General features: G+C 34.9%; 1 protein-coding gene and 1 long non-coding RNA gene across 2 annotated transcripts in view; one reads left to right on the top strand and one right to left on the bottom strand.

Annotated features, from left to right (window-relative positions):
* Nucleotides 1-24,559, bottom strand: part of LOC129489436 (uncharacterized) — a 114,094-nt gene that overhangs the window by 4,999 nt on the left and 84,536 nt on the right. Inside the window, exon 3 of the long non-coding RNA XR_010113670.1 lies at nt 13,612-13,671. This is a non-coding gene — a long non-coding RNA (uncharacterized lncRNA). The remainder of the gene's footprint in view (nt 1-13,611; nt 13,672-24,559) is intronic.
* The window catches only part of PSMD14 (proteasome 26S subunit, non-ATPase 14), a 103,149-nt gene that overhangs the window by 5,191 nt on the left and 73,399 nt on the right, over nt 1-24,559 (top strand). The window contains exons 2-3 of the mRNA XM_055291971.2: nt 2,859-2,991; nt 5,239-5,290. Of these exons, the coding sequence (XP_055147946.1) occupies nt 5,243-5,290 (48 nt within the window). The 5' untranslated portion in view covers nt 2,859-2,991; nt 5,239-5,242. The remainder of the gene's footprint in view (nt 1-2,858; nt 2,992-5,238; nt 5,291-24,559) is intronic.

The following is a 24,559-nucleotide window of genomic DNA, read 5'->3' as shown; positions in this document are numbered from 1 at the left end:
GCTGGGATTACAGGCATGAGCCACCACACCCAGCCTAAATACAAGTGTTTATTCTATATTTTCTTGGTTTTGAAGGTACGTATATCTTCATATATCATCCTTTGAATAGGCATCATGGTTTGAATGAACTGCTCATCAGCCATCATGCATGAACCTAGAACATACTTGTCTTGTATAGATCAGTTCTGTATTTCAAATACATTTCTAGTAGGCTCTAGTTTATTACTTCTGGTTCTTGTATTTTTCATCCTGTACGTGTGTATGTGAAAATATGCATCACATAAAATTTACTATTCTAACTTTCTGGTGTACAGTTTAGTGGCATTAAGTATATTCACAGTGTTATGTAACTGTCACCACCATCCATATCCAGAATTTTTTTCATCCTCCCAATTGCAATGTTTTTGAAAACTTTGAGAGCTCATAATTTTGTTGAAGATAGGATGGCCATCTTTCCTTCATCATTGCAAAACATTTATATTTTTAGATTTATAGACACCATTTAGAATTAGTCCAATGATTTTTAAAATTTCTACATTATCCATTTCCTTTTATTCACATTTGTGTACACTTTAGCATTTTTCCATGTATGAACTGTATCAACATCATAAGACATCAAAAGATACGTCACACATCTCTTTAGAAAACAGGTTCTTATTGCAAAATTTTGTGTGATGGAGTCCTTTCTTGTTGAATAAGTAACTGAGTAAGAATGTCACTTTTTTGATTTTAGAAATATATTGTTCACTCATTGACCCTTTAAAAAATAATCTATTGAGGGGAAATTCACATAATATAAAACTAACCATTTTAAAGTGAACAGTTTAGTATCATTTTGTCCATTCACAGTGTGCCATTACCACCTCAATTTAGTTCCAGAACATTTCTGTCATTCCAAGGTAAAAAAATCTCTTAGCCATTTAGCACTTTCTCCATTTTCCTCCCTTCCCCACCCACTGATAACTACCAGTCTGCATTCTGTCTCTATGGATTTACTGGATATTTCATATGCATGGAATCACATAACATGTGACCTTTTGTGCCTGGCTTCTTTTACATAGTGTGAGATTTTGAGGTTCAGCTAACTTGTAACATGTACCAGTAAGTAGTACTTCATTCCTTTTTATAGCTGAACAGTATTTCGTATTACAATATTCCTTTATGTGTTTATAGTAGAATTTGTTTATGCATTCATTTTTTGGTGGACATTTGGACTGTTTCCACCTTTTGGCTATTGTGAATAGTGATGGTGTAAACATGCATGTACATGAACTTATTTTGAGTATTTGTTTTCAGTTTTATGGGGTATGTACTAATGAGCGGAGTTGCTGGATCAAGTGGTAATTCTATGTTTAACTTTTTGAGGAACTGCCAAACTGTTCCCAGCACTCATTGGTTCTTAAGTTTGAGAAAATTAATCTACAGTACTATCATCTCAAGATACATAGTCTGAAATTTTGTTTACATCGGTGGTTCTCAATTGAGAGTGATTTTTGAGACAATCAAAAATGGCTTCAAACATTTGTCCCCCGGGGACATTTGGTAAAGCTTGGAGACATTTTTGATTGTCACAACTGGATAGGTGCTGCTGTTGTCTAGTGGAGCTAGGGATGATGTTAAACATCCTATAATGCACAAGACAGCCCCACGAACAACAAAAAATTATCTGGTCCTGAATATCAGTAGTACTGAAGTTAGTAAATCCTGGCTTGTACCATCAATTTTATTGTCATCATTAGAGACTAGAGTGCTATAATCTGTCTCCTTCGCATTCATCTTTGATTTTGTAGTAATGTGAAACATTTTCTTTGTTGCTTTTTTTCCTTTTGCCATTATTAAAATGAAAAATTCTGATTTCTTAACTGTGCTAGATGAAGACTGAAAAAAAGACTACAAAGATGAAGTCTCTAGTGTTCTATATCTTTTTGAAAGATGGGTCAGTGCTTTGGACAACACAATAAGAACGAAAGGATGATGTAATAACTATAATTTTTTCACTATTGCATTATTTTAGACAGTTCTTATCATTTTTCCATATTGTCATTTTAGTGTTTTTGACGTAGTTTTGGGAATAATTGATTAAGAAATGACGGACTACTAATGCCTCCTAGTATGATAAAATAGCACATTTTCAGGGTATAAGAAAAATAACCACTAATATTCCATAATATTTGATAGATTTGTAATAATGTACAATTAACCTACACAGTAATTACATGATAGAATGAATTGTCTTATTTAAAAATATAAGTAAATATTTATTTTATTCTTTTTTTTTTTTTTTGAGACCGAGTTTCACTCTTGTTGCCCAGGCTGGAGTGCAATGGTGCGTTCTCGGCTCATTGCAATCCACCTCTGGGGTTCAAGCAATTCTCCTGCCTCAGCCCCCTGAGTAGCTGGGATTACAGGTGCCCGCCACCACGCCTGGCTAATTTTCTTTGTATTTTTAGTAGAGACGGTGTTTCACTATGCTAGCCAGGCTGGTCTCAAACTCCTGACCTCAGATGATCCGCCCACGTTGACCTCCCAAAGTGCTGGGATTACAGGCGTGAGCCACTGCGCCCGGCCTGTTTTGTTCTTGGAAAGACGTCTGGAAAGACAAAGTTTTGAAATGTCTGTCTTCAAAGTTAGTGTTCATGAGAGAAACATACAGATAAAATTTGGATACAGGGTTAATCACTGTGCTGTGTAGCTCCCTGTAAGGTAGATCATTCTATACTCTCAGAAAATGATTACTAAAAGCAGTTTTGATTTCTACTTCATTTTTAGGAATTTTGATTCTTTTAAAGATTTTGGTATAAAGTTTTCCTCCTTAAATTATCAAAATAATTATATTTTATTTTGTTTACTTTTTTTAGGAGAGAAAGAAAAAATAAAATATACTTGGGGAAGTTGTACCTGCCAGAATTAGCAAGAGCTTTCTTTAAGAAGAAATTTGTCAAACTCAACAAATTGAAGGTTAACACCTGAAGAGCTGTAGTTACTGACCAGGTAAGGTTTTAAAATGTATTTTACTTTTAATTATTATTTTATGGATGGATAGAGAGATAGTATGAAAATGTATTATTAACAGATGTCAAATTATGAATATGATTGATAACCAGATTTTGAAAAGTGGTGTGATTTAGAATATGTATCAATATACCTCATTCCCAAATGTTAGTATTTTTATTAAACCTGGTTATCTCAGCTTAAGGTTTTAATTTGTTAAATATGTTTCCTCTTTGCTGAGATACCTAATTTTGCTACAGAAACAAATTTGACCTGCCAGATTTTCTTTCTCTCTGCTTCTTGCATCACTCATGTATATTCACAGCATCTGGAGTCTGCGTAAAGTCATCAGAAACAACACAGAGGGATAGATAAACTGAACACAGCTGGGAATCAGTTTTGGCCTAGAATATATATATATATTCTAATGTATACTGTATGTTGTTTGTTTTTTCTGTTGGTTCTTTAAGTTTGTAAGGTTGAAATGGTCCAAAAGAAATTTTTTTCTTCTTTGGTAATATATTCTAGAGAATTGCTTTAATATTATAAAATATACAGGATTTTCCCCCCGTTTTCAGCCTTTAAAAAGTGCTGTGTGTTGAATGCCGTATTTGATTTGAGGAATTTCAATGAGTATTTGATGGAGATTTTATTTGTAAATGTTGCTATTATGAGGATGAGTTAAGAATGTGAAGTGGAAATTTTGTCTGTATTACCACGTTTTCTTATATGCCTTTTCATTTTAAAAAAGGAATTTTTAAAATTGTGAGTCTCATAAACATGTTACATGAAACAAGCCAGATACGAAAAATATATGATTCCGTTTATGTAAAATTCAAAAGCAGCCAAACTAATCTGTGCTGTTGAAAGTTGAATTTTACCTTTGCAGAGTGGAATAGACTGGAAGCGGGGCTTGGGTGGCATTTCTGAGGTGCCAATAATGTTCTGTTTCTTGAACTAGGTGATGGTTACATGGATGTGTTCACTTTGAAGATTCCACGGCTATATCGTTTGTGTTCTTTTCTGTATGTGCACTTGAGTAAAGTTCTTTTCTGTATGTGGACTTGAATAAAGTTTGCAATATTAACATTGTTAAATTGTTACCAGGATTCAACAAACGTGATTGGTGGGGGATAATATATAAGTACATTATTGAGTTTTAGTTTATATAGCTATTCGAACTCGTGAAACAACATGGACGAAGGATGAAATGAATCTTAGCATTTAATTTAGAATATAATTTGTAATAATACCATTTTCTAAAGCATACACTTAGGAAAAAGAGGAATTTTGTTTAGGACATAGCGATTTTCAAGTAGAAAAAATTGCTTTGTTGTCATTTTTAAATTACTTAGTTGTACTGTTATTAATTTTTAAAATTTGATTACTTCTTTTTGTTATTTAAGGCCATGTAAGTGCACTTGATATTTCTTAACTTCTTCTATGAGGTTTTCAAGCTTGTAAGAGTATCTTCTGTAGTTACTCTAAACATTAAAACTAAATCAGATTGATATAGTAAATGCACTTTGTGTTGGTTAACTCTGAAGTTATAATTGAGAAGCACAGTTGAATTTCCTTAGTGAAAAAGGCATATATCTCTACAACATCTGAAATAACACAAAATATCGGTGTAGGTTCTAGAACACTATCTTAATATGTTTAATGTTTATGCTATAGTATTTCTTTTAGTATAATGAGTTCAGTTTTTAAAAGCCTTTGATGCTAATTCAGAGATCCATAATCTGCTCACAATGTCTTTCACATGTAGTTTTGATGGTAACTGACAAGCTGTAAGTTAATTAGCACAGAACTTACTAATGAGGATGTTAAAATTTAATTTAAAAGTGAGGATTTTTATTTGTACACTCTGGACAAATTGAAGGAAATTCAATCATACATATGATAAGCATTTCAGGCACTTTTTCTACATTCAGGTACTTTATTAGATAACAATAAGAAAATATAATTAACTTAATGATAGCAAAGTTTTGAAAGTATGCTAAGATTGCTTGTCTTTAAAACTGGGGATAACCCAAAACCAAAGCAGTAAAATAAGGTCTGTTAATTAGCATGGAAGACAGCTTCTTGAATTAATATGTGGTGTTAATTAACAGGAAGTCTGATGTTGTGTTGTAATTACCACCAATATTTTTGACATACTGAGTGACTGAAGGTGAATTATATAGATAGCAATTGAATAAACACTTTTGTGCTTAGGAACGTTTTTTCTTTGTTTCTGTTTTCTAGAAATATGGACAGACTTCTTAGACTTGGAGGAGGTATGCCTGGACTGGGCCAGGTTAGTATATAGTCTCTTGAGCATTTCCTTGTGTGTAAACCACAAGCCTTTTTGTAGTTAGCCAAAGAGAAAGAAATTATCCCCAAGAAAATCACCCAACAGATAACTTTATGGTAAGAATTGTACCTTATTGATGTTTGTTATCTTGCAACACTAGATAACATGTGGAAAACATTTATTGTCTTAGTTTACTTTTCTCCTGAGAATAAGAATTTTCTGTTATTTGCTTTGTTTAAAATTTTGAGATATGTAGGATTATCAAAGTTGGCTTTTAGGGAAAAAAAACCCTCAAAATAGCTTACTTCCTGAATTTACAGTGTAAACGTTAGATGTAACACAAGAAAAAGTAAGCATGTCATCCTGCTTGCCAGATCCAGAAAACTGACCCATAGAATGTTTGTATGTACAGTCTTAACACTGGTAAATTTCTGCTAGTAATTATGATATATAGATGGATTAATAAGTAATCTCTCTCCTTTCTTTTAAATTTGGTATAAATGGTTTCTTTTATAATCTTTTTAAAAAATAAATAAGCTTTCAGTTGTTTTAATATTGTTTATCTCGTTCCATTTGCTGTTGGGCAAATGACCTCTAGATTTCTGCCTCAGGATAGTCTTTCTGCTTTCAGGTCAAGAATTTCTGCCTCTTGTGAGTTCTACACTTTTGATCTGTGCAATCATACATTGAGTTAATACTAATTAACAAAAGAAATGACTGTGTGTTTTTCTCTTCCTAAGACTTTTATGTATGCAATGTATTGTTTTATGACCAAATATTGGAAATATTTTTATAGTCCCTTTTATAATCTCTTTAGTTTCCAGCTTTCCCACCTTTTTTTTACTGCTATCAGTGACTTCATCTTTCTTCAAAGTAATCTGTGTTTACTATAGGAAGCAGTTTTTGTTTCAGACTTCATGAAATTTTCAGTGTTTTAGAAGAACTTTCATAAGAACTGTTTGATTAGGTCTATCATGGTTTATGACTTTTATAAAGTTGAAATCTTTTTGTGATTCTGTATTGCATTCTTGGATGGATTTCAGTTGTTTTTCGTTTACTTTTGTTAGTTTTGATGATTTCTCATGTTTCTTTGCTGTCAGCCTATTTCTTCATGATTCTTCATTTTTGTAACACCTGTATAACTCATTCTCTCAAGAGGCCTAAGCCTCTTTGAACTTGATCCTGAACCTGTTTCCATTCTTTTGTAAACATTTTAGAGAGCTTCTAGAATTTCTCTAATTTATTCTGAAATTAGTAGTAATAATGTTCAGGCATGTGAAAATGTGAGAAGTGAGCAGAGGTTGTATGTAGATACTGCAAATTTACCTGCAAATTACAGGTGAAGATGTTGCCTTAGAATTCTTAAGGAAAGTTGTCATCAAATTTAAGTATAAAAATAACTTTCCTTAAGCATAGATACAATAAATTATCCATCTTGGAAATCCATGCTGGAAAACCCCTGGACATGAAATAATGATTTTACTGACCACAAATTGAGCTACATTATACGTCAATGGCGACTTCAAAGCTTTGTATCAAGTGAAAAACTTCATTTTTTTTCAGTAACCTTATTGGTTTCTGATTAATCAGCCATTGTGTCCTTAGTTTGTACTCTTTTTTGAAGTTAAAAATCTGCTTAAGAATCATTTCATCTTAATTAGATGATAAACTCAAATAATTTGTGGTACTCTTATTTTTATGGTATCTCTCTTATCCTATACTAGGTGTTTAATTATCTTTTTCTCTAAAATTTTATTTTATCTTGTTATAGGAATAATTTGACAAATACTTATGACGTTACTTTTGTAACATGAAATGTTAAGTGTATTTTTTGCCTAATAAGAATGTGTTGTTTATTATTTATTTATTTATTATAATTTTTTTTGAGATGGAGTCTCACTCTGTCACGCAGGCTGGAATGCAATGGCATGATCTCGGTTCACCGTACCCTTTGCCTCCTGGGTTCAAGTGATTCTTCTGCCTCAGCCTCCTGAGTAGCTGGGATTACAGGCGTTCACCACCACACCCAGCTAATTTTTGAATTTATAGTAGAGACCAGGTTTCACCATGTTGGCTATGCTGGTCTTGAACTCCTGACCTCAGGTGATCCACCTGCCTCGGCCTCCCAAAGTGCTGGGATTACAGACGTGAGCCCCCGCGCCCAGACTATTATTTATTTTTAATAAGAAGTCCAAGATCTTTGGATTGATAATAGCTATCTTTTCATTAGATAAGGCATAGGCACCAATAGTAGTAGAAAAGGAGACACAAATTGGCCCTTCTCTCCAAAAATCAGTGGGAAATGTTATCTTACCATTTAATGGAAAAGGCAGAATTCCCTCCCAAATAGGAGCAGGTCACTTGCTGGTAAGTTTGTAGATGGCCCTCTTAAAATGTGGCAGTAGACAGGAGCAGAACAGGTAAGGGCCTCATATGATTGAGAGTCCCTTAAGGTTATTTTATTTCCTTGATTGAAGAACAAGAATCATGGACATTTTATGGGTGAGTAGGCCACCTTAAATCATGATCTATACGAATAACCTAACTTTGATGAAAGAAATGTCCAAGACATATTTTTTTATATCAGTGTCCAAACAGTTGCTATTTTACTGGCTTGAAGACATTTTGTTTCACTCCCAATAGACACAAACCTGGTGGTTACTGTCAGACTCTGCAAGTTAAAGGCTCACTTCTCCACAGAACTACCCTTACTTCAGATGCCAGCTATACTTCATGTGTCCCCAAGCCATCCACACTTTTGACTGACACTTTAACCTGACTATAAATTCGGAGGTCCTCACAACCTCCTCAGGTTTGATAATTCACTAGAACAACTGACAAAACTCAAGAAAGTGCTGTGCTTATTATTACAGTTTTGTTATCCAGAAATACAGATAAGGAGGACCAGTGAAATGAAGACACATAGGATGGGGTCTGGGAGGAGATGCAGAGCTCCTGTGCCCTCTCTTCGTGGAATTAGGGCATGTCACCCTCCCTGCACATCAATGAGTTTACCAGCCAGGGAACTCCACCTGATGTAGTTTTGGTTTCCAGAGTTTTTATTGGGACTCGGCATACATGAACTTGATTGATTAAATCATTGGTGATCAAACTCAAAATTCAAAATCTCCATCCTCCCTTCCCAAATGGGCCTGGCTCAAAGTCTTAGCCCTCTAATTACCGTGTTGGTCTTTATGTTGATCAGCCCTCATCCACAAGCTATCTAGGGGTGTGCACTGAGTCACAGTGTTAGCATAACAAAAGAAACTCCAAGGGTTTTTGAGGCTTTGTGCCAGAAACTCAGGATAAAGGCCAGATTATTATGCAGCAAAGACTTGTTTTCAGCCTTGACTTCATTATTTGTAGAAACAATTCAATATTTCATTTGAATTTTTCTTGTACTATTATTTGATACTGATTTTTGTGCCATTTCCAAGAGACATGACCCCCCCTTGAGTCCCAATGCCTTTAATATAACCCAATAGTAGTAAGAAGGTCTTTGGGCTTTGCTCTATGTGGTGATTGGTCATGTTATTATTATTATTATTTTGAGTCAGAGACTTGCTTTGTTGCCCAGTCTGGAGTGCAGTGGTATGATCTCAGCTCACTGCAATCTCACCATCCTGGATTCAAGTGATTCTCCTGCCTTAGCCTCGCAAGTAGCTGGGATTACAGGCATGAGCCACCACGCCCAGCTAATTTTTTAAATTTTAGCAGAGATGGGGTTTCACCACGTTGGCCGGGCTGGTCTTGAACTCCTGACCTCAAGTAATCTGCCCACTGCAGCCTCCCAAAGTGCTTGGATTACAGATGTGAACCATTGCGCCTGGCCTGGTCATGTTTTTTAGTGGAGGAATTCACAGTAATAATATAGGAATATCAGTATTATAATCACAGTTGATACTGATATTTCATTGTTTTTGAGGCCACTTGGCCTTAGTTGTTTTATTTGGGAGTTATAGTAGGGCTAGTAGGTAAAAAAGGAACTTGTAAATAATCAAAGTCCCCATTCATTCTAGTTTCTTAATTTTCTCTAAATAGGAGGTGACTTTTCTCTTTTCCAAGGCTATTCCTTCCTTGTTCTCGGATCTCGTTCTCTTGACACACTGCAGATCTCCATTGATCCCTTTCTCTGCCTACAAAGATGTTTAAGTCTCCTGTATCCAAAAACCAAAACTCTACTGCATACTGCCATTAAACCTTTTCTTCCATTTATTTCTAGAATTCCTGAAATAATAGCTTAAAGTCCATAATCTACTTAATTACCTCTGTTCACTCTCATGAGAATGCATCTGGCCAACTCCTGTATTACTATACTGGAATTTTTTAAACTGCCAAGTCTTTGGCCTATTTTTAGTTCTCTTTTAACTAAACTTCAATATCCCACACTTAACTATCTTAAACCTTTCTTTTCCATTAGTTTTTATCATGCTGTCTTTTCCTGTTTCTCATTATGGTATCCATTCCTACAAACCAACTAAGTTTTTTTTTTTTTAATATCACATTTTAAAATGTTAATATTGGCCAAGCCTGGTGGCTCATGCCTGTAATCTCAGCACTTTGGGAGACCAAGGGGGCAGATCACATAAGGCCAAGAGTTCAGGACCAGCCTGGCCAACATGGGGAAACCCCATCTCTACTAAAAGTACAAAAAGTACCTATGTGTCATGGTGCACGTCTATAATCCCAGCTACTCAGGAGGCTGAAGCAGGAGAATCACTTGAACCCAGGAGGTGGAGGTTGCAGTGAGCCAAGATCGTACCACTGCACTCCAGCCTGGGTGACAGAGTGAAACTATGTCTCAAAAAAAAAAAAGTTAATATTTGAATAGTGATAGGCTAAAATAATCAAATTTGTCCTCAGTCCTCCACTTCAGTTTAACTTACCAGTAGTTTGAAGCAGAAATAAAGATGTTTTATTAGTACTATTAAAATTTATAAAGTAACAGCTTTAAATTTTAAATGTATTTTTAGATTTTCTTTGTTAAAGTGCTTACAAACTTGAAATTACTAAAAGGTGTGAGAGTATTGTATTAAAAACATATGTTGCTATAATTTGGCTACTTCGTTGTCTTTATAACAAACTCCACCTAGGTCTTGGCATCTAAACGATTTCCAAAAGCAGCGGAAACAGAGCCCAAGAGATGAGAATAGCCAAAGCATATTCTGTAGTTTTTAAAAATTTTAGTTTCTCTCTGGGTTCATTTTAGCTTTGGAAATAGTCAATATAAGCTTGAAAGTAGATGGAGCTTAAGCAAAATGTCAGTGGCATTTAGTAACTTGTCTTCAGTTTTAATTTGTTAAGTCAATATTTTGAGTTTCTGTGTATCAGGTATTATATACTATAACGAATTCCAAGACGAACAAGAATATCAATGCCTAATCCAGAGCCTTACATTATAATAGACACACAAGCAATCATGTTTTAAGTGCCTAGTACACATTGACTACTTTGAATCAGTGAAAGCTAATGCTCATTGTAAATAATGTGATTTGTAAGTACAGTGGAGGTTAGTTTAACTTCTCTTGGGAAAAATGAAACTAACTTGGGAAAAATGGGAAAAATGAGACCAAATTGAGGAGATGATGTTTGAGCTGAGTTTTGAAATATGTGTCAAGGCATATTCAAAAGGCTAGAGAATAGATACATAAGAAAATACTGGGAAAAGAAGCTGGTAAAGGAGTCTGAAGTTGGTTATGAAAGGTGTTGAATGCCATACTTAGTGATTTTTACTTTTTTCCCCTAGGTGTTGTAGTTTCATGAAGATTTTCTTTGTTTTTTTTGAGATATGAAGATTTTTTTTTTCTTTCCAGTAGACTTGTGAGATAATTTGATCTGTGTTTTTGAAAAGTAATTCTAGTGGTAGTTTGGAGAATAGGTAAAGGGGAAGAGATTAAAGGCAAAGTCATCAATTACATGAATATTTGTGACTTTCAACCTTCCAGGCATATAACAGGATTATATTTTTCTGTCATCTTTGAAGTTAGCCTTACCATGATTTTGCTTTGACCAATGGAATATGATTGGTTAATAGGTCACTTTTAGGTGGAAGCTTTAAGAATCAGTGTGTGATTTGTCTGCCCTGGTAATAAACAACATCATGATGATGGAGCGTCTTTTAGCCAGTTTCATTATTGAGAATGACATACAACCTGCAAATTTTAAAGCAAAGTTAGAAATCACATGATTTCACACTGTGAAATTCTGTGTAAAATTAGGGTATTTTACACAGAAATCACATGATTTCACACTGTGTAGGCCAAACTAAGCACATATGCAGCAGGGTATATAATGCCTATAAGTTGTCACTTTGTATCTCTGGTACAGACCTCATTAATCTCAGGATGCAAAAATAAGGGAAAATACTGTGGGTGAGTGATCCCAGAAGGCTTCCTGAAGGTGGTGAGATATAGTGTACATTTTGAAGAATTATTTCCGGTGGCTAGATTAAAAAAATTAAATTCATGAATTGAATAGGATGTATTTTGTTATAACTCCCAAATCCTCACAGTGTATAGATTTTTTGTATATTCACTAATAACTTTTTCTGGTTTCTTATTGTGGTGGTTGGGACAGAAATGTTGTTTCAATTGTTTGTCTCAGATTTTGGTCTAATGTTTGGTAGATTAGACCAAGCATTAATTTAACATAGCAATGGAATTGGATTAATTTAACATAGCAATGGAAAAAATGACTGGAATAAATGAAAAAATAATACTGTTTTCATGGATGAGGACTCTTTATATCACCACATGCCAATTCTTTCCAATTAATCATACATTCAACCCAGTTTCAATAAAAATATGAACCAGAATTTTCATGGAAATGGGCAAACTGACTCTACAATTCATATAGGAAAAAATAGTTTAAGAATAGCAAAGAAATTCCTAAAAAGGAAAAGAAATTTGCTCTACCAGATTTCGAAATATATTTTAATGGTATATGACTGAATTAGTAATATATTGTTGCAGAGATAATCAGGTAGACCAGTATAATCCAAAACCCAGAGATACATCCATCAATATATGGGAACTTGGTTTGTAATATAAGTGATATTAAAACAGTGGAGAAGGAGAGGCCTGTTCATTAGATGATGCTGAAGCAGTGGTAGCCAGTAAGGGGAAAAACTAAAATTAGATTCCTGCCTTATTCTATACAAAAAAAAAATTTGTACCAAATGGATTGAATATCTAAATATGAAATCAAACTTTATAATTTGTTTGTTTTTTAAGATGGAGTCTTGCTCTGTCATCCAGGCTAAAGTGCAGTGGCTTGATCTTGGCTCACTGCAACCTCCACCTCCTGGATTCAAGAGATTCTCCTGCCTCAGCCTCCTGAGTATCACAGGTGCCCACTACCACGCCCGGCTAATTTTTGTATTTTTAGTAGAGACAGGGTTTCACCATGTTGGCCAGGCTGGTCTCGAACTTCTGACCTCAATTGATCCGCCCACCTCTGCCTCCCAAAGTGCTGGGATTATAGGCAAAAGCCAACATGCCGAGTGCAAACTTTATAATTTTTGAAGATACACCCATTTGAATGGCTATTATCCAAATTAAACAACAACAACAACAACAAAATAAGTATTGGTGAGAATTGGAGAAATTAGAACTCTTGTACATTGATGGTAGAAATGTAAAATGGTACAGATAATATGGAAAACAGTATTATTCCTTAAAAGATTAAACATAGGATTACCGTATAATCCAGCAATTCAACTTCTGGGTATGTGCCCAAAATAATTGAAGGCAGAGACTCCAACAGATGTTCGTACACCAATATTCTTAGCAGCATTATTTATAATAGCCAAGAGGTGGAAATAACTCAGATGTCCCTCAACAAATGAATGGATAAATAAAATGCATATACACTCATTCCTTAGTATCCTCGGGGGGATTGATTCTTGGACCTCTGATGATACCAAAATCTATGGCTGCTCAAGTCCCTTAGATAAAATGGCATAGTATTTGTGTATAACCTAGACACAGTCTCTCGCATACATTAAACCATCTATAAATTACTTATAATGCTTAATACAATGTAAATGCTATGTAAGTATATATATTTAAAACATTTTTATTTTTATCATTGTATTGTTATTTTTTATTGTTTTTTCCCTCTGGTATTTTCTGTCTATGGTTGGTTGAATCTGTGGATGACAAACCTGTTGATATGGAGGGCTGATTGTACATACAATGGAATATTATTAAACTTTAAAGGAATGAAATTCTGACATATGCTACAAAATAAGTGAACCCAAAAGATATTTTGCTAAGTGAAATAAGCCAGACACAAAAGGACAAATGTTATATGATTCCACTTACATTAGGTACCCAGAGTATCAGATTCATAATGATAGAAAGTAGAATGGTAGTTGCCACGAGCTGGGAAGAGGAGAGAATAGGGAGTTATTATTTAATGGGTACAGAGTTTCAGTTTGGGATGATGAAAAAAGTTCTGGAGCTGGTGTTGGAGATGGTGGTATTGGTTGTGCGACAGTGTTAATGTACCTAATGCCACTGAATTGTTACTTAAAAACAGTTAAAGTGGCAAATTTTATATTTTTACTACAAAAAAGACATTTAAAAGTTCAGTTATCGCATCTTTAAAATAAGGTTGATAATACCTACCCAGATGGTTCTTTATAAGGATTAAATAAACTCACTTGTGAACTAGTTAGGTGCATAGCAGATACCCTTCCCCAATCCCCCCATTTTTGGGGGCAGAAATTTTTATGTCTTTATGACCTCAAGATAGGAAAGCACAACTCAAAAGATTCATAATTTGACTACGTCAAGACAATATTACTAATTATTGTCCCCAAAAGACTACAGAAACAAACTTAAAAGACAAGCAAAGATGAAGACAGGATACTGGCAACACATTAATCTGCAACACCATGTGGTTCATTCAGCAGAAGCATAGATAAGTAAGACAAAGAAAGATGACCTCATTTAACAAAAGAATGTGAAATAAGAATGGCCAAAAAAAATTATGAAAAGATACTCAGTGTCACTGTATATCAGGGAAATGAAAACTAAAACAACTATTAGTTAAAAAAAACCAAAACCTGTTGAATTAAGTGTTAATGAAAATGTAGGGAAGCAGGAATTCTCATGTAAGCTGTGTGTGTGTGTGTGTGTGTGTGTGTGTGTGTGTGATGTTGGTTAGGAATTATAGCTCAGTGCTTAGATCATTACCTGGCAAATAACAGACAATAAATATATGTTAAATGGACACACCATATGTGGTAAATGGTTAAAGTTACTTCGGAGAGCAATTTGACAATATCTAGTAAAGTTGAAAATGACCAAACTTCTGTTACTAAACAATTCAATTTATTCACTTTAGAGAAACTTTTATATGTCTATATCAGGAGACATGTTGAAGAATATTGTTAAAGCATTGTTTGGTGTATTAAAAATTGCAAAATATTTAAATATCTAAATGTGTTATGATGAAATTAATGCAGCAGCTAAAATGAGTGAACTAGGTTCTATATACCAATATGCATAATAGACTTTATAAACATAGTAAGAGAAAAATTCAGTTGTAAAAAGATATATACAACATGAAAGCATGTAAATTTAAGAAACATAAAGTAACACCTTTTTTTAGGGTTATATAACTCCTGAATAAAAATATTACAACTTGTTCTACAGAAGCACTGTCTAGTACAACTTTCTGCAGTGATGGAAGTGTCCATATCTGCACCATTCAATACAGTAGCCACTAGCAACATGTTTGTTAAGTACTGGAAATGTGACTGGAGCAGCTGGAGAACTGAATTCTAAATGTTATATTACTTAAATTTAAAGAGTCACATGTACCTGTTGAGCCCATGAGATGTACCTTGTCTAACTGAATAACTGAACTTCTAATTTTATTTAAATTTATATGGTTATATCTAGCTAGTGGCTACCATATTGTACAGCACAGGTCTAGATAACTCACAGCAAATTCATGAAAAGGGAGGGAGACAAAAGGAACTTCAGCCTTATAATGTTCTCTTTTTAGTACACAAACATAAAACTAAAGCAAAAGAACAAGTCATGGAATAACACTAAATAACATTAAATGACATTAAATAACATTTTTCTTTAGTACTTTTTAGAAGAGCCACCAAATAAAGTCAGAAATTCATTTGAATTTATTTTTTAGTAGTTTTTTATGCCTTACCTAGGTATTCCATTTTCTCTCCCAGTCTTTAATTTGAAGGCGATAATACTAGAGAGGTTACCACAGTATAGATCTTGCAGGGCCCTGTAGAAAATTCTCTTCTGAGTGAGTTGGGAAGCTATTAGAGATTGCTGAGCAAAGGAGTTATGCTTATTAGACTTACATTTTTAAAGAACTTGGACACTCTGAAGATGAAGCTACCACAGTAATGTTTTAAAATAAATTACAGATTATTGTTTTATTTTTATTCTGTATCTGCTAGAGCAATCCTGCCATGTAATGAACCATCATAGATTATTGTGTACAATTAGTCTTTTTTTATATCTGTCACATCTGTCATAAATACAAGCTTTAATTTTGCTATAAGCACTGGCATAGTAGTATGCAAATGAACAGACCTTTACAAAATTTTTTTATAGGTTTTCTTTATATTCCTTGAGTTATTTAGCTTAGCTGTATTGACAGTATTTATATGCTCATGAATATTCTGGTTACCTTTTTTTTCTTTGACTTTGAGTATCTGATGTAATCCTTTGTACATTTATGAAGGGCCTTTCTAAACATTAGTAGATTAATTTGGGCATTTTCTCTTCTTAAGTAGAGAAGAGTCAAGAAATTTTAATTGTTTTATTTCTTAGCTTAACTACAAATAATGGTGATTTTGCTTTAGAAACAAAGCAGAATTACAAGATGCCTTTAACGTTTTTCTTACTTGCTGCTCTTGTGAGGTTATAATTTTATTAAATATGGTTCCTAATCATTCTATTCATATACTCTGATATTTATACGATAGAAAATTAAGAAAGGGGTCAGGTTAAAAGCAAGCTAATTAGAGCATATTCTTTCTAGTTGTCATTGTAGTGTGATTATTCTGAATACGTATTAAACTCTGTGAAAAATAGGGTGTTCCTGAGAGGCCTCAAATCTAGTCTTGAGGGTTCTCAGATAAGTAAAAGGGACATAAATTTTCCATAGGTACATGATAGTTAACCCGTGTCAGTTTGTTTGAATATTTTAATTGTGATAGGTCTTTTGAGAGGAAAAGTCTTTGACACCTGTGAATGCTAAATTTCTATTTTGATATGCAATTATGATAAACAATTTTGTTCAAGTTCTTAGAACGGAAGGGGATTGATGATAAATTTTCAGTTACAGTGAAACTGTCCTTCAAATTAGTCACATTCTGACGAAATAAGAGAAAAAATAAAAATTGTGAAAAGTAATGAAATGTTTAAAGTTTTAAATATAAAGTCAAGGATATGATGGCTCTATGACATCTGATACCATTTTTGGTAGAAAGAGTATATGGGAAAGAAGACAGAAGAAGATATCTCTGTCTAATATGGGAAATTAAGACATTGCAACATAATCTCAATATTCCAAATATATGGGACATTATGATCAAAGATCCAATCTGTGTCTTTTCTTTTCCTAGCTTCAACATTGTTTTACACATTTGATTTACTGGTTACATTGCTGATTTGGCACATTGATCTTTGGGTTTCCTATCTTAAACTTGCATAATTTAACTTGTAATTTTTCAGTTCATGTTATAATTTGGGAAGTTCTCTAATTATCAGATTCATTTAAAACCCAAGCAGGTAGGACTGCTTTCTCTTACAACACAGACTCAAGGTGGTTCTCTGTGGGATGTTGTCTGTGTTGAGTGCCCTGAAAGTATGCCACCAGAGCAGGGCAGTGGTCTCCACTGGGCAGCCTCTCAGTGCTGCTTTTTAAGCTGTTGCCCGTGATTGCACAGGCTTTCCCTTCAGAAGACTGAATGCCTGTGAAGGGCATAATGGCTTAGGGACAATAGAGTAAATAATAAAAATCATAAAAATTACGGTAGTTGTACTTTTCTCTTACTCGTTGTACATTTCCCCCTCTTTTTACTCAGTTACATTCTTACCTGCCTGTGGTAATTTTCTATTCCCTAGTGTTGTAAATACCGGAGCCTGAGTTATTAGAAGGAAAATGCTTACCAAAAGTAGACAGTAGAATGACAAAACCTAGTTTTTGAAAAGTGCACCATTCTGTTTTATAGAAAAGGAAAACTTTCACTTCATAGGAAACAACATATTTCACTACCTAGTAGAATACGTTTTTGTTGTCATTGTATAGCTATGTCACTATACGGAGATGATTTTGATTTTGCTTTAATTTGTACCTGGTTTCACGGTTTCCAGTTATTTCTCTCCCATTTGTGATTTCTGGTTACTGTATTCATTTCCTGATTTCTACTATATAGACTAGATGATGTCTTTGGATTTTTTTTTTTTTTTTTTTTTTTTTTTTAAGACGGAGTCTTGCTCTGTTGCCTGGGCTAGAGTGTGGTGGTGCAATCTCGGCTCACTGCAACCTCCGCCTCCCGGGTTCAAGCGGTTCTCCTGCCTCAGCCTCCTGAGTAACTGGGACTACAGTACAGGCATGTGCCACCACGGCTAATTTTTTGTATTTTTAGTAGAGATGGGGGTTTCACCATGCTGACCAGGCTGGTCTCAAACTCCTGACCTGGTGATCTGCCTGCCTTGGCCTCCCAAAGTGCTGGGATTACAGGCGTGAGCCACCGCGCCTGGCCTCTTCGGATATTTTAAAGCTCAGCCATTCTATAAGGCTTTTGCCTTGGGAGCTTTCAACTTGAAATGGTATGAAAATTGTAGTAATATAGGGAGACAGCCAGATACTGTGAATAGGGAATGTCATTGTAACATCTAGAACAAATGTATGGATCTATAAAGAGAACCCACATATTTTGAAATGTGTATTAAAATTTTCCTCTAGAATTTAAAAAACTGGGGTGGGGGAGCAGAGGAGAGCCAAAAGGACTGATGCTGAGTACCTTCCTTATTCTAATATGAGGTATTTATGCACTTAATCTTTTAATCCTCACAACGATCCTACATGGGTAGGGATAATTATTTTCATATGATAGGGTCGAGTCACAGAACTAACAAGAAGTGGAGCTAGAGCTGGAACACAACTTTTTCTGATGTGCCAGCCTATTTATATCAACATTTCTTTAGGTAGATAAAATCAATAAGAGTTGTCATGGCTACTTGTTTCATAAATTAATACAGTTTAAATAGTCTTGTAATTTTTATTGTAGATCGAAAGTAAGATGCTTGCTTTTTAAAATTTTTGGGAAATTAAAATATTTAGGAGGGATTTTCTTTATCCTGACATGTAATACTTGGCCCATGTTTTAAGACTATTTAAGGAATTCGTGAATATTTCATTTTATTCCCTATGATAATGTGAATCTTGACACATTGGTAAAGGTAGAGGTTACAAATAATACAACTTTTAAAAGAAGGTTTACATTTCTTACTTTTTTAAGTTTTTAAAACGTTTTCCTTACAGTCCAGAAACTGATTAGCACTTCTGATTGCCAAAATATGTTGTTTTATTTAAAAAAATTATTTTGGGAAAAAGGCTTCTCTTGTTAAGCTAATTTCAGTGACCAATCTTGTTGTACCTTGACTTGTAATAATGAAAAAAGAGGTACAGAGAGCTGTTTTATTTGAATAGTAGACTTGCCAATTAGCCATCAAGTGCTTCCATCTGTGAAATTGTTGATCAGATGGGTTAGCTGGGATGTTTCCAGACTAGGGCATCATAAATGGCACTTGAAAACTCTCACTTTAATGATGAGGTTTCAAGTATTACACTGCTTGATGCTGTGGAACCTTTTTCTCCTTTTGCAGTACCATGTTTTTTTAGAACATACTGATCCCATTTATGAATTCTGTGGCATCAAGAGAATTTGGGAGACCTGCCACTGATGTAAAGTTCTGCCTAATCTGCTGCTGTGGCCTGTGCTGGGATTACACCAGAGTGCTAACAACTTCTTTCATAGCCTTTACAGTAATGTTGGTTGGGGAGCTGACTGGCACAGGCAGGTGATGCTCATTGCTTGTGGGCCATGGAGTTGGCACACTTTGGCAAGTTTCTTTGCACTTTCCCATTAATATAAACTTATTTTCAAATATCTCACCCCCTTAAATAAATGTATAGGAGCATAGTAGCCTAAGACCACATTAGTGTTGAGATTTCTACATGTACCCCTTGTGTGAAATGACTTTAGCATCTGTCTTGTACATTTTTGAAGGATTTAAATTGCTTATTGGTAATTATTACATTTTAAAATTTGTTTAATAATAGCATAGAAATATAAATTTCTGGAAATAATTGTTGTATGTCTTTCCTTACTGTTCCATATCTTCATTGCTCATCCTTATATTTTATAGGAAGTTTCCTTTTTTAGTCAGTTGACTTCCTCAAATGCCTGTGCATGTGATTAGATGTTAGAGTCTCTGAGTGACATTTTTCCTTGGTAGGACTGTACTGTGCTTTTCTTTTCCTGTAAATCCAAATTCCTGAAATTTGGCCAGACTTCTGGGTTACCAGTCTGTGTGGGGTCAAATTCATGGCCCATGTCACTTTTTGGACAATAGCATGGCCTTCTGCCTGTCCTGGCACAGGTTTGGACCTACCAACTCACTATGAAAGGCAGTATATATTGGGCAGTGGTAAAAACCCAGGGCTCTGGAGTTAGGCTAGATCTAGACACTGGCTGAGATCCATGGAAGGGGAAGAGAGAATGAGAATGCAGTGTAAATGTTCAAGAAAGCAGATAGTTTAGGATCTTGTTCCTATTCTTCCAGAGTAGATCACAATTTAGCATCATTCCCAGACCCTTCAACCTCCTCAAGTGGACAAGCTCCCAATGAGAGAAAAGTATCAATTTTTAAAAAGATTATGTTATTTTGCCAGGTGTGGTGGCTCACGCCTGTTATCCCAGCACTTTGGGAGGCCAAGGCAGGTGGATCACCAGGTCAGGAGTTCGAGACCAGCCTGGTCAGCATGGTGAAACCCCATCTCTACTAAAAATACAAAAATTAGCCAGGCATGGTGGCATGCACCTGTAATCACAGCTACTTGGGAGGCTGAGGCAGGAGAATCGCTTGCACCTGGGAGGTGGAGGTTGCAGTGAGCTGAGATGGCGCCACTGCACTCCAGCCTGGGACAGAGCAAGACTCCATCTCAAAAAAAAAAAAAAAAAAAGGCCAGGCCTGGTGGCTCACACCTGTAATCCTAGCACTTTGGGAGGCTGAGGTGGGCAGATCATCTGAGGTTGGGAGTTCGAGACCAGCTTGACCAACATGGAGAAAGAAACCCTGTCTCTACTAAAAATACAAAATTAAGTGGCCATGGCGTTGCATGCCTGTAATCCCAACTACTCGGGAGGCTGAGGCAGGAGAATCACTTTAACCCAGGAGGCAGAGGTTGTGTTGAGCTGAGATAGCGCCATTGCACTCCAGCCTAGGCAACAAGAGTGAAACTCCGTTTCAATTAAAATTTAAAAAATTACGTAATTTTTTTTGGCTGCCTGGCCACAGTGTCTTTTTTGTTCGCAAAGGTTTGTGTGTTGTTCTTTCTCCACAGCAAAAATGTCCAGTAGTTAATAGATAACCTTGATTAATCAATAGGTTTCCCTTTACAGGTGAGGAAATTGAGGCATGTAGAAATTAAGTAAATTATTCAGTATATTAGGACATTTTTAAAAAGTGCCTTCAGAGCAGAACTGGAAGACTGTCTTTTTAAAGTGCTCCTCTGTAGAGCATTAAAGGAAGTGTAAGAAAGAGAAAATGGAAACAGATGTGACCATGTTGATGGATGAATAGAACTTTCCTTCTTTGACCACTGCCACTTTTTCATGCTCTTTAAGTATTTTTCTTCTGATGTGTTTTCTTTTTTTGAAAATAGAGACAGGGTCTCACTATGTTGCCCAGGCGAACTCCTGAACTCAAGTGATTCTCCCTCCTCAGCCTCCCAAAGTGCTGGGATTATACAGGCATGAGCCACCACACCTGCCGTTTGATGTATGTTTTTCTATCTGTTCCCTTAATTCCTCAGAAATAGGCACTATGTCATCTTTTGTGTGGTATCTCAAATAGCATTGTGAATAGATGAATGCTTAGTGAAATTAGGGTAGTGGTCCACAGTATTTCTAGGAAGCCTCAGAGATTACTTCTGTCCCTTAACCTTTACCATGCCTCAGAACTTCTGAGCCTTTTATGCTTCTAATTAACAGAATTCAGGGAGTTTTTATGAGAAACAAGGTATTTTTAAATAGGTAAATAGTTATTTTTAAATAGGTACCAGTATATGACATGTTACTTCAGAATACAAATGGGCATATGATGAATACTAAGTTTCCCTGTTGTCTCTGTTCCCTTCTTTAGAGACAACCTCCGTTACCAGTTTATGTCCTTCCAAAGATAATTCTATGTTAGTATTGTCCAGTGGAACTTTCTGTGGGGTGGAAATATATTATATTTAGCTGCCCAGTATGGCAGCCATTAGCCACATAGTGCTACCGAGTCCTTGAAATGTAGCTGGTATGACTGAAGAACTAAATGTTCAAATTGTTTTTAATTTAAAATAGTTTAAATTACATAGCTGCATGTGGCCAGTGGCCACTATATTGGACAGTGCAGTGTACATAAAACTGGATCCTGGAGATTGTGTCATCCCATATCCATAGATATAAAGCTGCATGTTTTTTCTTAAAGGATGGCTTGCTTTCCCATTTTTTTAGACAAACCATGATTTACTTAATTAGTGCTCTACTGATACACACTTAGGTTGTTTCTTATCTTTTGATTTACAAACCGTGTTTTAGTAAATATCTCATTGAAAACATTATTTCACATGCATTTTCCCAGAGGATAAATTCCTAGAAGTGGAATTACTGTGTTTAATCAGTGTAGTTAGCCTGATATGGTAGAAAGAATACAGGATTTGGCTTTGAATTTAGCCTTTACCACTTAGTCACTTTTTAGACACTGATTAACTTCTTTGAACTTCAGCTTCCCCATTTATAAAATAGGCACAGTAGAATCCACTTTGCCAGGATTATGTTATTATTAGAAGTAATATATGTAATGGTCTTCTCAACTGGTATTAGGAGCTTAAATTAGGAATGGTAGATAATGAAAGCCCTACTACTATTACTTATTTTACTAATAAGGAGATCATTGTAAGCCTAGAGGCCTATGTTTAATGCTGAATTGTGGCAGAACCTTCAGAATAGCTTTGCTTAGCCCATTTTAGTTTTGTAAATATGGTCTCCACCTTTTATTCATTTGGTCTCCACCTTTTATTCATTTAACTTACCTGAATTATATATATATATATATATATATAGCCATCTATAAATTACTTTTCATGTGCTATTTTATAACTTTTTTATATCAACTGGCAAAACTGTGCTGCCTTGCCTGTTGACTGATAGTTAAATTTAAGCAGAGTCACCATATTAATAAAACACTGCTTGTATTTGAATATTTTATGGCATATTGGTCGAAAACAGGGAAATGAAGATGCTGATACTATTTACAAGCAGCTATAGGTTCTAAAACTGGATGAATTATGGAAGCATATTATGAGTTTGGATATCATTTTTTTCTTTAGTATTTTCAGTGATGTTACTTATTTGAAACCCTTAGAATTGCATTGAAGAATTAAACTTTGCAACTTGATTCCTTGACCAGTTATATTTAATTAATTGATTAATTAATTTATTTATTCATTTATTTTGAGATGGAATCTTGCTCTATCACCCAGACTGGAGTGCAATGGCATGATCTTGGCTCACTGCAACCTCTGCCTCCTGGGTTCAAGTGATTCTCCTGCCTCAGCCTCCTGAGTAGCTGGAACTATAGGTGTGCACCACCATGCCTGGCTAATTTTTATATTTTTAGTAGAGATGGGGTTTCACCATGTTGGCCAGGCTGGTCTCAAACTCCTGGCCTCAGGTGATCCACTGCCTCAGCCATCCAAAGTGCTGGGATTATAGGCGTGATCCACCGCACTCAGCCTATGTGTTATTTTTATATTCTTAATACACTGGCAACTATTAATAAGCTCATTTTAAGTTTTCCTTGACTTCATTTTTTATAAACATTAAGGAAGGTCTGTTTTCAAGAATTTACACTTTCATATGAATCATTTACTTTGGAAGTAACTTATTCAAAGTCATTTAAAGAAAAATTAATCTTTTAAAAACCATTAACCAAGATGTTTACAAGTATGCTGATTAAGAATCAATTTCAGGAATGCTTTGTATCTGTATGAGCAAGAGGGAAATGTGCTTTGCTTTGTTTGTTTGTTTGTTTTGGTAAATCTGAGTACCTAAAAGGCTCATTTGGGAGTGAAACTCAAGGGGAAAAACAAACAGTGTTAAATTTTATACCTAAATTTAGTATTTGTTTCTAAATCATATATATTATGTTGAAATTAGAATTGCTCTTTTTTGGTATCAGTAACCTAAATATTAAAAGAAGTTTATTGTTAGGAGTAGTAGTAGCAGCAGCTGTGTGCCAGACACTATACCAAATGCCTTACATATGTTATCTCATTTAATCTTTACATTAACCAGTACCATGTGGTATGATTAGCACCATTCACAAAGGAAAATGGGTCATAGCTTTAAGTGGTTAAGATAGGATTAAACCTCAGACTTGGTCTTTCTAATTCCAAAGTATCTCTGCACCTAATCAATATTTTAGTTTGGGAGATTGTCATTCAGATTGTTAATAGACATTGCTATCTGTGTATATACTGAACTTATAGGAATTACCCAGTGCAGAAATGATTGTTCTTAGTTTATGGTGACGGTCCCATGGCTGCATGGGACCCACAGTCACATAACTGTGAACAGTAAGTAGTGTATTTTTCAAAGTGTATAAGCAGGTACATTTGCAGTAATTGAGATGATGTGCTGTAGCAGGAAGGTGATTAGACTATGGATCAGGAGATATGGGTTCTGGTTCTCAATGTATGTCTTGATCTGTAGCCTGCACAAGTTATTTAATTTATATACATTTATTTTCCTATCTGTATGCCTTTAAAAAGTATGATTATACTCTCTGACTGCTTAATTATTACAAGAATAAAAAATGATGAGAAAAATCTAAAAACATTTTGTAACTCTCTGACTACTTAATTGTTACAAGAACAAAAAATGATGAGAAAATCTAAAAACATTTTGTAAAACCATCTAGTACTCAATAAGTACTTTAACCTCAA

Source organism: Symphalangus syndactylus, chromosome 9, assembly GCF_028878055.3.
Source record: "Symphalangus syndactylus isolate Jambi chromosome 9, NHGRI_mSymSyn1-v2.1_pri, whole genome shotgun sequence".
Taxonomy (NCBI): Eukaryota; Metazoa; Chordata; class Mammalia; order Primates; family Hylobatidae; genus Symphalangus; species Symphalangus syndactylus.
This window is presented reverse-complemented; position numbering and strand designations above follow the sequence as displayed.